Genomic DNA, 16,017 nt, shown 5'->3' on the forward strand with positions numbered 1-16,017 from the left:
AAAGTATGTGGATGAAAAGTTCCTATTTACAAGTCAACAATAACCATAACTGATCTGGAAAAAAAAAAGTTTATTAGAAGTAAACAAGACTGTCCAAATAAGACCATAACAGTTAACTAAAGAAAGTGACAACTCATGTCATTAGAGGGCTAGACACAGCTGTTTAGAGCTCAGGGCAGGATATATGTTTTAATTTGCAAGGACTCATCTATTAGGATGTTTGGGAGGAGGGGTGCGGTAGAAGTGAGGTAGAAGTTAGGTAGTCACTTATATGCTTGTGTAGGAAGACAATCTGTAAGACAATACAAAACCTAGAAGTAAAACAAAGTTATAAAATGTCAATGCACTCAATATTGACTTAAGATTTTAATGAAATTAAAATCAAAATCTCAATGAGATTCTTAAAAAAAATAGATGACATGGCTTTACAATAACCATAATGAGATGAGATAGAAACATTTTAAAATGAAGAGTGGTAAGGGGGGGGGGAAGGAGAAGGATTGGGATTAGGGGGGGAGGGGGGAGGCTGGGAAGGGATGTGAAGGGTAAACAAAGGAGGAGGCTGCAATGCTTGGTAAGAAATGTACGCATTATCCTGCCCATGTAACTGTAACTCCTCTGTACAGTATGTTCACAAATAAAATTAAATTAAATTAAAAAAAAATACAAACACACACACACACACACTTACTTAAGAGCTAGCCAAAAGGGAAAAAAACAAACAAAAAATAAAAAACATTTGAATACTTATCTTGGGGTTCATTCCCCTAACATCAACTTATCTGACCTTTTCTGCTTGACTCAGACATATACTAGTTATTGCAAATATTTCTAACATATTTATAAGATGATTTCTATGTTGCTTTGTATGTCCCTCCCCCATGGTATAACCCATGCTTTCACTGTATTTGATGTTGGTATAATTTGTGGAGGGGAAGGGAAAAAACAAATCGTTTAAATAGGGATACAGGTGGACCCATTGCAACAATGAGATGTACAAGTCGTTATGTTGAAAAATGAACTTTACAACTTTGGTGTGGGGGGGGAGGATCAGGTGGGGGGAGGGGGGAGTTTGGGAAGGGATGGGAAGGGGAAACAAAGAGGAGGCAACAATGCTTGATAAGAAATGTACTCATTATATTGCCCACGTAATTGTAACTCCTCTGTACGGTATTCTCACAATTAAAAGCAAAAGAAGTGTACTCATTACCTTGCTCATGTAAAAAAAAAAAAAAAAATGAAGAGTGGTAAAAGGAAGGACAAAATTTACGTATCATAAAGCTACATCATTAACTATTGGTGCAAGAACAGTTAAGAAAATGTATGGCACTGAATTAAACATCCAAGGGAAAGCCTCAAAATACAAAAATACAAAATAACATTATATAATAAATGAGGCCTCCCACATTTGCAAAGAAGGGCTGAGTTATTTAATAGATGACTCTAGAAAAGTGGCTAGTTCAAAATAAAAATCAATTTTCACGCTAACCTCGTATTATACATCAAAAGTCCATATAGATTAAATTTTTGAAGTAGAAGATGAAGCTGGTAAAGAAGAAAAATTAGCTGAGAATTTATTCCAAGAAACCACAAAAGCATCAATAAATTCATCTACATTAAAATGTCCTATTTCTGTACATTAAAATCAATGGTAAGCAAGATGAAGAGATTAAACTGTGTGGAAGCAAAATGTGCTGTGAATGACAAAGAAATAATAAACACACTGTCCAGTGAGAAAAGCATAAAGACTTTAATATAAAGAACAAAGATTACTAATAAATGAGTGATAGAAGGAAAAGGTTCACACCCTATTAATCCAAGAAATCCAAGCTTAACACACTAAAAAGCATCTCTGCATTTCTGGTTGTGGTGAAGAATGATACAAGATTTCCGGTAATCAATTTGCTGATAATGAATCAAAGTCCCATAAAATGTATACACGCTTTTGTCCAGTAATTTCCCATAAAAAAATCTTTCCTGAAGAAATCATCAGTGCTGCAGATAAAGGATTTATGAGTAAAAATAGCCAGTGCAGTTACTAACAATGGCAAGAAAAATTGGAAACATAAATGGATGCTTTTCTTTCCAGCAGAGGCTCTCTCTAGGAGGCGCAGAATTTCAAATATAAGAGGGTTGGCTTTTGATTTACAGGCAATCTCATTCTTCTCAAGAAATGAACAATAGGAGGCCACAGTCACTTCTCTACCCTTCGCAAATCGATTATCTAATATTTAGGTCATCCTTAGCAAAACAGTGTCATTTTGATCTCAGACTCACTATCTCCTAGGCAACTGATTGAATAAGAAAATATAAAGCTTCACTGAGAAATATATGATTTTAAACACTTAAATAAAAGAAGGCCCATCTCGTTCCTCAGATGAGGAGGGGTAGCAGCGATGGGTATGTTAAAGAGATAAAGGCAGACATCCTGCCTGGTAGGCACTCGTGTTGCCCTCTGTTTAAAAGGGGACAGGTGGGGTTGGGACAGATAGGAGTGGAGTGACTGACGGAAGGGGTGTAACACTGATCAAGACGCATGGTACACATAAATTGGCGTGTCAAATACAAACCCCTCCGTACAACTATTTAAAGATAATAAAAATAAAAAATAGCTTTATTGAGATGGAACTTACATAACATCAAATTCACCCATTTAAGTAAATGGTTAAAAGCTTTTTCTATATTCACACAACTGTACAATCATCACACAAGTGGACTGGGCAGTATTTCCATCATCCCAAAATGAAACCTCATGTCCATTAGCAGTCATTTTTCATTCCCACTCCAGCTCTAGGCAAACAATCACCTTTCTTTCTCTAGGGATCTGCTTATTTTGGACATTTCATCCAAATGCAATTGTGTAATATGTGCTCTTTTGTGTCTGGCTTCTTTTGCTTAGCATGTTTCAAGATTTGTTCGTGTTATAGGATGTACCTTAATTCCTTCTGATGGCCCAATAATATCTTACCACATGGACAGTCTACATTTCGTTCATCTGTTCGTCCTTCAGTTGCTGGACTATTTGGGTTGTTCTGCATTTTGACTATTCTGAATACTGCTGCTATGAACATTTGTGTACAATTTATATGTAGACATATACATTCTCGTTTCTCTTGGAGGTAAACTTCTGGATCACTTGGTCACTTTACATTTAACAGGAACTGTTTAGCATATCCCAGTGTGGAGTGCTAACATGTTGAATAAAATGATGGAGGATAAGCAGGTCATGTTACCTCAGGACATCTGAGAGGAAGCAATATGCTAATGTACCTGTCAATCTCTATGAGGGAAGCAGAGATGCACTGCAGGTGAAATATGACCAGAAAGACACTTGCTTTCCCTCTTAGGTCTGCCTCTTTTGTGGAACACTTTACAGGGCTGTCATCCCACATAACACACACTGGGAAATGCTGGCCTGGTTTCTATCTGAACATGTCACACTGGTGGTAAAGGTTTCTTCCCTAGTAGATGGCAATACACATTAGCACCTGCAATAACCACATGTCTTATATGGAACAAAAGAACTTGATGTGATGTGACTGAACCTAGAGCTGACCTCAGAGCCTGGTATATGTACTACATAGACATGGACAGTTCCGTTTTCTACATCATGAGAATTGTCAAGTCTTAGGCAATCTCAATACACTTCCGACATTTAAAGCTATCTCAGGCTTCGTTACTAACAACACTAAGAAATTAGGAAGTCAGACATGGGTTATAATACATGCAAAGCATTTGGAATTCCAAATGCACTTCCCATAGGAAAAAGAAATTATAAGTGGTGACTAATCTCCCAGACTAATCTTGCATGTAACTAAAAATAAGGCATATCTACAATATTATCAATTTAACAAAAACTCAAAATAAATGAGATTAAGTGAGCTACCAGTAGCTCATGCCTATAATCCTAGCTACTCAGGAAGCTGACATCTGACCATCTCTATTTGGAGCTAGCCTGAGCAGAAAAATCCATGAGACTCCACCTTCAATTAACCAACAAAATTCTGGACTAGACACATGGCTTAAGTGGTAAAACACCAGTCATGAGAAAAAAAAAAAGGTAGAACAAAAGAGTAGGGCCCTAAATTTAAGCCCTTGTTCAGGCATAAAAAATGAGATTAAGTTTATTGTATCAGAGTCCTTATGTGCAGTGACATTGCTTGGGACAATTCAGACCCAGATAAGGGGCCCATAGAGAATCTATAAACAACAAAGGCTACAGAACCAGTTGCCTTTATACTTTCATTACTTGCTGGCAACTGAAAACAACATCAGTAATAAAATATTGTTCCTTGGAGGAAACACAGGTTGAACAAGGTCTGAAGAAGTAATTAAGGATACTCAGAGCTATTAAGAGGAAACCTTGGCTCATCTACAGAGATTTCAGTGGGATTTTTGTTACATCCAAATAAATATCTATACCTAAACTCATGCCCACTGCAGTCCTTTTGATTTTTTTTAGTGCTTGTCAACAAGAATCTCGGTCAGCAGAGGCATCATAGATAGAGCAAGAATTAGGAAACAGATCATATAAGTTTAATAAAGAAATCTTTAAATGAGAAAGGAAAGGGGAGCTAGGCGCTGATGCCTCATGACTTTAATCCTAACTACTCAAGAAGCTGAGATCTGAGGATTGCAGTTTGAAGCCAGCCTGAACAAAGTCCAAGAAGCTCTAGCTCTAACAGGAAAATGCTAGCTCAAGGGGCAAAGCACCAAGCTGTGAGTGAAAAAGTAGAGCAAGAACCTAATGTTCTGAGTTTAAGCCCTAGTACCAGCACAAAAATAAATAAATAGTGGCTGAAGAGAAGATGTATTCAAGTACAAGAAGCTGTGGGTCTGCAATGAAGTTGCATGAACTGAGAACACCAGGTCACAGTAACCAAAGGCATTCCTTGAATAAGATTTTCCCAGGGAGGAAAAAAAAAAAGGTAAACAGGAGGCATTTCCTAGGACAGCCACCAGGTGGAGCCACTACTTCAAACCCACTTGATGGATCTTCCAACCAACCAACTTGGCTGGAAACCCAAGAGAAGCAGGATGGGAACCTAAATGCAAGACTATTCCATGGGACACTCATTATTTTAATGCCAAAGCCTTGCAGCCAGGACACAAGGATTGAAAAGAAAGAAGTATAATAGAAGAAAAATTTGAAACACCAATTTTTTCAGTGACTCATATTTCAAAAGTATAGAGAATATGCGATAGCAGTACCCCTCTAAAGAGCTTTCTACCCATACTACCACTCCATACCTAGACTTGACAGGAGTAGCACTCATTAAGGAATAAGCAAGGGTGACATACACTATAATGTCAACCACATCTATTAACACAGACTTCCAATAAAATCTGTCTGAAACGTAATGTTTAGTCCAAGCACTGGTGGCTCACACCTGTAATCCTAGTTACTCAGGAGGCTGAAGTCTGAGGACCACAGCTCAAACACGGCCCAGGCAGAAAAGTCCATGAGATTCCTATCTCCAATGAACCATCAAGACACTGGAAGTGAAGGTGTTGGTCTAATGGTAAAGTGCCAGCTTTATGCAAAAACAGTAAGCAAGTGCATGAGGCCCTGAGTTTAAGCCCCAATACCAGCCCAGGAAAGGGGGGGAGGTAAACTTTAAAAAGTCTCTTGAAAGATTCTACTGTCAAACTTTGAAGAATAAAGACCTAATGAAAGAAAAGGTTCTCTGGACACACACACACACACACACACACACACACACACACACACACACACACACACACACACACACACACACACACACACACACACACACACACACACACACACACACACACACACACACACACACACACACACACACGTGTATATTACTGAATCACTCTTTCCTCCCCATTCGCTGCAGCTTGCCAGCATTACTCTCATCCCTCTGGGAAAGAAGAGCTCAGGTGAGAGCCAGGAGTTTCCACAACTCAGCGATGCTTTCTGTTAACTCCTACTCTTCGGTCAAGTCCACAAAAACCATCTCCAGAGGTAAAAGTGACAGGAGATATGATCTGTCCAAGAAAAATGTGACCCCAAATGCCATGCTAACCAGAAGCAAATGCGCATTTATTTAAAGAAAAATGTCTCCTTTCTTACAAACAAACCCCCAGGTCTTGCACCTATCTTAAACAACAAGCCACCTGAAAGCCAAAGAGGTTGACATTTTATTTACTAAGGGTGCATTTTTTCTCATCCCTTGTTTACTGTTTGATTTCCAACAGAGAGCCTATAGTCACTTAAGTTCCTCATGGCCACTTGGAGCATTCCCAGCCAGCACATGCGCATTAGCACACACATGCACACACTCACCTACACCTTCCCCAGATCCTCATAAACCTATTCAACAGATACCTTAGGAATAGCCAAGCATGGTATATCATGCCTATGATCCCCACTTACTTGGAGGGGGGCGAGATTTGGAGGATAAAGGTTTAACGTCATCCCATCTTACTCCCCCCAAAATGCTTATAACACCTATCTCAATCAATAGAAAGCTGGATACGGTGGTTCACACTTTTTGTCCTAGCTAAACAGGAAGCATAAATAGGAGGATTGAAATCCAGGCCAGGCCAGGCCAGGCAAAAAGCAAAACCCTTTTCTAAAAGTACGAAAAGCCAAATGGGCTGAGGGTATGATTCAAATGGTAGAACTTTTGCCTAATAAGTGTCAGGCTATAAGTTCAAATCCCAGTACTGTCACTTAATTTTAAAAAGAGAAAAAAGAAATTACAGCTTAAGGACTAGGTGTAATGCCTCATGCCTACAAGCCCAGCTACTGGGAAAGTGGTGATTAGGAAGATTGTGGTGTGTAGCCACCCCAGGCAAAATGTTAGCAATACCTCAGCTCTACAACAACAACAAAAGCCAACTGTGGTAGTACGTCCTATACTCTCAGCTATGCAGGACATGTTGATAGGAGGATCACAGGCTGAGGCTGGGCCCAAGCAAAAACATGAGGCCCTACTTGAAAAATAACCAAAGCAAAATGGGCTGGGGGTATGGCTCCAATGGTAAAAGAGTTGCCTAGCAAGTAGAAGGTCCTGGGTTCATATTTTTGTACTGTTTAAAAAAGTAAGGAGGGGAGAAAGGGAGGAAGAAAAGGAGGGAGAGAGAAAGGGGAGGGAAAGAGAGAAAGGGAGAGGGGGAAAGGAAGGGGAGGAAGGGAAAGAAGGAAGGAGGAGGGAGGGAGAGAGAGAAAGGGGAAGAAGGGAGGGAGGGAGGAGGGAGGGAGGGAAAGAGAGAAAGGGGAGGGAGGGAGGGAAAGAGGGAAGGAGGAGGGAGAGAGGGGAGAGAGAAAGGGGAGGAAGGGAAGGAGAGAGGGAAAGAGGGAAGGAGGAGGGAAAGAGGGAGAGAAAGGGGAAGAAGGGAGGGAAAGGGGAGAGGGGGAAGGGGAGGGAGGGATAGAGATAAAGGGGAAGAAGGGAGGGAGAGAAAGAAGGAAGGGGGAAGAGGGAGAGAGGGAGGGAGGGAGGGAGGGAGGGAGGGAGGGAGGGAGGGAGGCAAACACATTTCCCCTTCAGAAGAAAGGAGTAAGAGCAAAAGGTCATCTGGTCAGATCTGTTTAGGAATTGGAAATAGTAGTGCAGATATTATAGCGGGTGGGGGGCTGGGGGGGCCGGAAAGGATATACAGTTAAGTAAAATTACGTTCAGTTCTTCAGAAAGGACAACTACAGGCAGCAGACTCAAATGGAGAGCCCTCTGTGCAGCTAATACATGGACCATATTAACGTGAAAGCCATGTATAGATCACCCATCCATACACAAAATGGATTCGTAGAGTTCTGCATGAACTTTTAAAGCAACAGTGTGTCACCAGAGGCAGAGCAGTCATTGGTCCCTCTATCAAGGAACACTTTTGAATTGAATCTGTCAGAAGGACTGAACATACCACAAATAAACCCACACAGGAATGTTCTAGAAAGTCAGACCCATATACCAGTTCAGAGAGCAACCTTCCCCCATCTAAACTTGAATCTCATGAGAGACCCACGATCTCACCTAGCAGCATCAGAGCTAGACCTGTTACAAATAACATCTTTAAGACTGTCAGATCTTTCTGCATTAATCTCTAGAAGGGGCAGTAGAATGCAAATGCATAACAAACCTTAAATAAAGATGGTAAAAAGCAGTTTCTCTTTCAGAAGGCAGATGCCAAAGTAGCAGAGCGACTTAAAAAGATGATTATAAAATACACATTGTATCAGGAGAGCATAACAATATTAACAGTAATAGCAAAGGATAATAAATGCACAAAATACAATAAAGACTTACCAAACACTGAATTCATGATAAACTGGAAATAGAAACAAGGACAAATAAAGCCAACCAGAAACCCAAGGAATGGCTTCACATTCAGAATGACACAAGTAAATAAGAGACACACCCCCACCATGTCATTCAAAATATATCAGGCATGTGTAGGATTTGCTCAACAGTTCCCATGTGACACAACAAACTGGAACTTTGCATGTGCCCTGGCGCCAGGCACAGGGCCAGTTGTACAGTTGCTGTGCAGTAAACACACACTGTGGAATATTCATTGGTGCTCATCAAAAAGTGCGAAAGGAACAATGTCTAAACGAAGGGGTGGCAGCAGGAGGGGTGAGAGAGAGGCAGAAACACACCTTGCCCACGTGGCTGTTCCTGACATAGAGCTCTCACATAGGCCAGTGGGAACTGAACCAGTCACGTGATACAAATGAATTAGGAAGTCTTTCTAGGGATAAAACCAAGTGATTTTCATTTTGGTAAAAATTCTAGTAGAAAAGAGCCTTACAGTCACCATTTTTTTAAAATCCACTCCTCATTTTCAAGATATGGAGAATATTTGCTAGTAACTTAAAACCTTTATCTTATTCAAATGTTGCTTACACACTCCTGGTTTCAATGCTTTGTTAAAGAAAATTCCTGGGGCTAGGAATGTGGCCTAGTGGTAGAGTGCTTGCCTAGCATACATGAAGCCTTGGGTTCGATTCCTTAGTACCACATAAACAGAAAAAACTGGAAGTGGTGCTGTGACTCAATTGGTACAGTGCTAGCTAGCCTTGACCAAAAGAAGCTCAGGGACAGTGCCCGGACCCTGAGTTCAAGCCCTAGGACTGGCAAAAAACAACAAAATTTCCTCTAGGGCTGCAGTTATAGTTCAAGTGTTAGGGCATATTGTCTAGTTAGGTATAAGGCCTTGGGTTCAAACTCCTGAATGGCAAAAAGAGAGGGCAGAGAGAGAATGAAAGAAAGGCAGAGGGTGGGGAGGTAAAGAGAGAGAGAGAAAAATCCTCTTCACATCAATGTTCCAATTTAGGAAGGCTCACCATTCTCCTATATGGGTTTAATGATAGAAGAGACAAAAGCGTAAGTCACTCTCAAAAGAAAACAGACAATTCCTTTGGGGGCTGATTCATGAGAATGACGTTTGGCTCTAAAGCAAGTTTTTACATTTTCTGGCTATGATTCATCAACATTCTGGAGACGGGGATAACTTTAGGATATACTACATCCATGTGGCAAGTTTAAGGGAAAAATGAACTATTGCTTCCTTGGGAAAGGCTTGTTTCAAACAGGAAGCTCCTCTGTCCTGTGACACAACTGCCCCCAATGGAGAGCCAATATCTGCGAAGCCAGGTGGAAGGACCTGCTGTCACATCTTCCTTCTTCTCAAGTGAAAAGCCCCTGGACTCATTCCTGTACTTCTCTGAATCAACTCTGTAGTAAGTAGCAAAAATTAAAATTGAAAACTGAAACTACTCAGTCCCTGCTCCCAACTAACATTTTTCTCAAGGGTAGCAATAACTTCCTTTAAGCCCTGAGTATCTTCTGCCCTTATGAAGGTACCTGGGGAGGGTGAGCTCATCTCAGACTACAACCTGTTTGCAATTGTGAGGATGTGAGGCATGTCGATAAAAATGTGCAAAACAGCTGGACACAGCTGGGCAGCCTCCTTCAATTTAGTCTGTCCCAACAAAGTGATTAAGTTTCAGTTATAATAAAAATAAAATTCACTCCTTATGAAACCAATTCTAAGCCTGTATCAAATGACAAGGCACCTATAAAGAAAAGTCACCTATCACTGATAAAGTTGAAAAAGCTGTGTTCATTCTATTAAAGTCTCATAGGGTCCAAGGTTGAATTACAAAGTGGACTCATATACGCTCAGAAAAACTCCATGTTACAAATCTAAACAGGTCAATAAGTCCTGAGAACAACTTCCTCTCTGCATAACAGCTACAAGGAAACTAACAGACCTACCATATTACAGGTTTCAAAGAACAAGCTTACTGGAAAAAAAAGGGGAGGGGGCAGACTTTAGTCATTTAAATCATAAAAACTTTAGAAATTACTTGAACAAAAGTGTTTATAAGTAACTAGAATCTCCCCATACATTTAGCTTCTGATCCTTGTTTTAGGGGGAAAGAGTGTTTTTTCATTGATTTGGGGTGGGAAAAACTGTAGCTTTTGAGCTCAGTACAATGAACTATTTATCTGGCCTGACAAGGCCAATCAATCTCCCCCCCTCCCTGTTTATTATAAGGAGTAGTAGAATACTGTTCGGCCTGGCTGGGTTGGGGAGAGCCTAACAGTAGCACAAGGCCTGCTACACAATGCTTCCCTTCAGTTGAAATTTATGTTCGGTCCAGGTGACCTAGGAGGTCAGTGCAAAGTCTGGGATAGAATGAAGATGGGTCGCTATGGATTCCATATTTACAGAAAGCCTCCACTGGCTTATTTAGTATGTGAACTGTGTAAGATTAAAAGGTAGGTCTTAAAGCAGCTACAGGTCTAAGGTAGACACCCTTAAAAAGGACTGCAAGTCAAATAAGCCATCCCTTTGAGTTCATTTTTCTGGTGAATGATAAATTCTGTTAGGAGAACTCAAAAACTAGATATTTTTAGTTGTCAAAAAACCAATTATTTGAAGAGTTCTGTTCCTTTGATGATTATTTAAAAGGTTCTCAGCTAGTGTTATTAAACTCATCTAGAGAATTGCCTTAGTTCTTTCTCATGTGAAATGAATGAATTACCTTGAGTCTCTCATTGCATTTACAAACACAGGGCTGTGCAGTGAGGCCTTGCTGTTGGTCAGCATTTGCAGAACTGCTGGGTCCACCAACCCAAAAAGAGCCAGAAGACAGGGATGGCTCAGACCAGCCTGAGAGGCTGGGAGGCAAAAATAAGACTCATTGAACTCTAGCTATCAAATCCAATGAGTTCAAGTTTCAGGAGTTTGGGGAACTTATTTGCAAGGATATAGGTGACACTTTGGGGAAAGACTATAGTTTTACATCAACTCACGCTAATTCTTGAAATGGGAAACCCCTGGCTTTTGTGTGATGAGGAAAATAAAGCAAGTCCTATAGCTGCTAACCAATGTGGGCCTCCTGCCAATATTTCAACTGAATAATTAAAAAAAAAAAAAGGAAACATAGCCCGGGGCAGCTGGAAGAGGGTAGAGAAAGAGGCAGGAAGGAAAAGAGACACAAAGCTAATGTTTCAAGTGCTATGATCAATAGGCAGTTTACTGAAGAAGTTCTTATGCTATCTAAATTTTATGAAAGATTAGCTGCTCCTCCCTGTAGTTATGTAAACTTGTCCTCTTTTTCCTTGTTAACAGAATACTTTATTAAATCATTTCCTACTCTTGCTTTGGAACAACTATTTCCCTTTAAGGAAATAATAAGCCCAGAAAAGCCAGGAGGTGAAGGCTGACCTACTACGGGCTCACTCAGTTCAGTATTTCACCTGGTTGGTCCACAGGCAGGAAATACTGAGGATGTCTACTACAGACCTGAGTAAGGTTGTCTCTGCAATCTTAAATTCTCTCTCATATCATTTCAAACAACAATGATCATCAGCAGAAGATGGGGAAGAAAAATTATAACAAGCTAATATGTAAAAGTCATCCAAGGTCTCCAAAAAGGGAAAACTAGATTGTTAAAGGTGTCTGGGTTAGCTGGATGGATTACCTTCATACATTCTGACTCATAACCCCAAGAAGTCAGGCTCTATGTGTGGGAGCTTGGCAGTTAGAGAAAGACCCTTAGAGGGTTTGCATCAAAGTAAAAGGAGACTGTGGTCATACACAGCTCAACCTACACTGTATCATTCTCTAAATTCACCTTTTATCCGTAAAAATAGATGTGAAAGTGGATGCTAAAAAGTAATCATTTACAAATGTTGTCAACTTTCTTGTGAGGAAAAAAACATTTTTATTAGTTTCCCTTTGTTATAGTAACTAGTTGTGTGTGTGTGTGTGTGTGTGTGTGTGTGTGTGTGTGTGTGTGCGCGCGCACGCGTGTGCGTGCGCGCCTCAAAGTAATATTGAAAGCCAAAAGGGCAAACTCAATCCAATTTTTCAATAATATGAAATTTGACACAGTTCACCCAGAACTTTCCAGTTTTGTTGGTATGCAGAGAGAGGAGCTCTTTCTCCTTTGCCATACCTCGCTTGTTGGTTCTTAGAACTGTTTCAGAAGACAGCAAAGGATTTCCACTGGACACATCGTGCATGGGCTTTTCCGGAGCTTTGCTGGTGAGAAGGTCTTTCTTCACATCTTTCTTTATTTCCTGTGAGACAGATAAAAGGAAAAAAAGATTATAGTTTGAAAAACTTTAGAGTGCCCCTTTTACTATCTTCAGTTTCATTTTTCTGAAAATGAACTATAATAATGCCAAGTCGACTGAACATAATATTTTAGAAACACCATTTCCTATATAATTCCTAGTTGTTTTTTTTCCTTACAGTCATTAGAAAAGCACCTAATGCATCAAAGTAGGATGATACTCAGGATGGTAAGTTAACATTATGTGATGGGAGCCATTCTCAGTGTCCATCAAGAGAGTGACCCGTACATAAAAGCTACCATACAGCTCTAAATGATAGCTTGTTCTACTTCTTTGAATAATAACAAGCTTTCACTAAGCAGACTCACACCTTTTAACAGCCTTCTGATTTCTATTCTTCTCAATAAAGTGTTCAGAGAACTACATTCCCCAATTGCCAATGTGCTCACAATTATACTAACCCAAAAGATGATTTGAACTCATTTACAGTCATTGAGTTCCTCTGATTTTTCAACTCTTGACAGGGAAAAAAACAATGAAGCCAACAGACTAAAATAAAGACTATCATTCTAGGCCAGTGGTCAATAAACTTAGAGCTCACTGTCCCATTTTGCAAGCAAAGTTTCATTAGAACACAACCACATAATGTGTATGTTTGTATGGCTGGTTGGATGTTACAACAGTGGAGCTGAGGATCTGTGACAGAAACCAAAGCCTTAAAATTTGGCCTCTTACAGAAAAGGTTTGCTGATCCTGTTCTAAATAGACTCTTATCAAAGCTCCACTGAGATTTAGATATATTTATTACAGGCTGATAGAATAAATTACAAATCAAACACCCCAATTCCAAACCTCAAATATCAAATATTGTAAAATCCAAAACTTTGAGCACTAAAATGATGCAAGTGGAAAATTCCACACTTGCTCTCCCAAGATGGGTCACAATCAAATCAGAGGCTCACTAAAAATACTACATAAAATTACCTTCATCCTATATCTACAAGAGTACATATGAACCATAAATTCTATATTTAGATGTGGTCTCATCCCTAAGATAGCTCACTAGGTGAATGCAAATATTCTAAAATCAAAACATATCTAAATCTGAGGTCCTTCTGGTTCCAAACACTTTTTTTTTGTTTTTTTGGTTTTTTTGGGTCCGGTTGTGAGGCCTGAACTCTGGGCCTGGGTGCTGTCCCTCAGCTCTTCAGCTCAAGGCTAGTGCTCTACCACTTGAGCCACAGTGCCACTTCCAGCTTTTTTCTCTTTGCTTATGTGGTGCTGAGGAATCGAACCCAGGGCTCAGGCATGCAAGGCAAGCGCTCTACCACTGAGCCACCTTCCCAGCCCTCCAAACACTTTTTTTAGTGCTGGACCTGGGGATTGAACTCAGGGCCTAGGCGCTGTTCCTGAGCTTTTGTGCTCCAGGCTAGCACTCTATCACTTGAGCCACAGTTTCTCTTCTGGCTTTTTTGGCAGTTAATCAGAGATAAAGAGTCTCACAGACTTTCCTACTTGAGCTGGCTTAGAACTTCAATCCTCAGATCTTACTTAGCCTCCTGTATAGATAGGATTACAGGTGTGAGCTCTTGACACCTGGCTCTAAAGACTTTTGATAAAAGATATGTGACCTGTATTTCAAATTATTCACATAATTATTTGCAAAAGCATCAAGAGCTTAGCAATGACAGTAACTCATACATAGTGCAGATCTTAACGGAGCAAGGAGGGTCTAGGCTTGGACTAACCTTATGAGGAGCTAGACATGAAGCTTGGCCGAGTGGCAGGAAGAATAACATAAGGAATGTGTGCTTTAGAAACAGCAGGGGAAGAAATGGGGAAGGATTCCCACTTTAAAATGAGCATAAAGATGGCAAATTTGGTAAGGGGCCATGATGAGGCCTGAGCAGAGGGCTGAGGTAGAAAGAAAACAACAAATGTTTGTCAAACCATTGCCACTGTCCCTTGGCTTTCTTCACCTGCAAGTGTGCATTAGTTGTCATATCCAATTCCCTAACTGGGGAGGTGGGGGGCTCAGTTCACAGCAGCCTGAGCCTCTCTTCCTCCCTCACCAGAGCCCCAGCGGAAACCAGCAAGTGAGGCTGGTGCTTTGCTGGTTGTAAGTTTCAGCAAGCATCCCAGATGCCTGACTAGGCAGAGCTCAGCCTCGGCCAACACCAGTAACCTCTGCACACCAGAGGCGTGTACGCATGTGTGTTGCTATATAGACTTCCACCCTCAGAACAACCTCACAGACAAATGGTATCAAATCTGCAGACAGTGCCTGCCTGAGCCACAGGCCTGTCTGAGCCGCATGATGGCTGCCAGCCAACTATAGCTCTACAAGTACAGATTACAAGCCACTAACTGCATTCATTTCCCCAACAGTTGCTTCTTTGGGGGAAGAACAATTGCTCAGACCTCACTTTCTGTCACAGTGTGGGTATGACTATGCAAACATAAATATCCCCACCCAGGCACAATGTAATGTAGTAATATAACACCCCACTTTGCCAAGCAGTGACTCCAAGAAATTCAGTGGGTCCTGGGGACCACGTGGCCAGTGCTTGCTTAGCACTGCTAATAGCATGAAGCTGGGGGAGGGGGATCTGATCAAAGGTTTGGGAGTTAGGTTAGTCACTTTATAATGCCTTTGAAACTATGGTTCGCAAAGTTTCAGGTCCCAAGCCTCAAGAACAGCATATCATGAGAATCTGGCTAGGAAGCCCTATCCCATCAGGTGTATGTAGGGCTGAGATACAACATCAGAAGGCTGGCCCAGAAGTCCCATATTTCTTTGTTTTCACAATGATAGTTCACATTTGCTCCCCCACCCCCAAAGTCCAACGTTGACCAAAGTTCTTAAGTTGCTTCTTAGATGGAGGTAGGGAGAATACAAAAGTTAAAATATATCCCATGCTGGTGACTCATGCCTGTAATCTTAGCCACTTAGGAGGCTGAGATCTGAGAATCATGGTTCAAAGCCAGCCCAGGCAAGGAAAGTCCCTGAGACTCTTATCTCCAATAAACCATCAGAAAACCAGAAGTGGTACTGTGGCTCAAGTGGTAGAGCACTTGCCTTGAGCTGAACAGCTCAGAGACAGTGCCCAGGCCCAGAGTTCAAGCCCCATGACTGACAAAAAAGAACAAAATATGTCCTACTTTTTTTTTCAGGAAAATACAATCTGGTACGTCATGTGGCAGAGAATTCTGCAGCCTCCTCACCTGAACAACAGTTTAGCTCAGTGCAGCCCCACCTGAGGCCAACACCTGCTCTCCAACTTGCCCCTTTCTCTCAAAAGAAGAGAACCATCTTACCAGGGGTACAAAGGCAGCTTTAGCCAGGCTCCCGTGGCTCACGCCTATAATCCTAGCTACTCAAGATGCTGAGATCTGAGGATAATGGTTCAAAGCCAGCCTGAGCAAGAACATCCGTGAGATTCTTATCTCC

General features: G+C 41.0%; 1 protein-coding gene across 4 annotated transcripts in view; it reads right to left on the reverse strand.

Annotated features, from left to right (window-relative positions):
• Positions 1-16,017, reverse strand: part of Sh3kbp1 (SH3 domain containing kinase binding protein 1) — a 340,250-nt gene that overhangs the window by 181,431 nt on the left and 142,802 nt on the right. For all 4 annotated transcript variants that reach the window (XM_042670511.1, XM_042670512.1, XM_042670510.1 and 1 more), the window contains one exon: positions 12,446-12,569. In XM_042670511.1, coding sequence (XP_042526445.1) covers positions 12,446-12,569 — 124 coding nt within the window. The remainder of the gene's footprint in view (positions 1-12,445; positions 12,570-16,017) is intronic.

Source organism: Dipodomys spectabilis, unplaced genomic scaffold (assembly GCF_019054845.1).
Source record: "Dipodomys spectabilis isolate Male_0828 unplaced genomic scaffold, ASM1905484v1 ptg000564l, whole genome shotgun sequence".
Classification (NCBI taxonomy): domain Eukaryota; kingdom Metazoa; phylum Chordata; class Mammalia; order Rodentia; family Heteromyidae; genus Dipodomys; species Dipodomys spectabilis.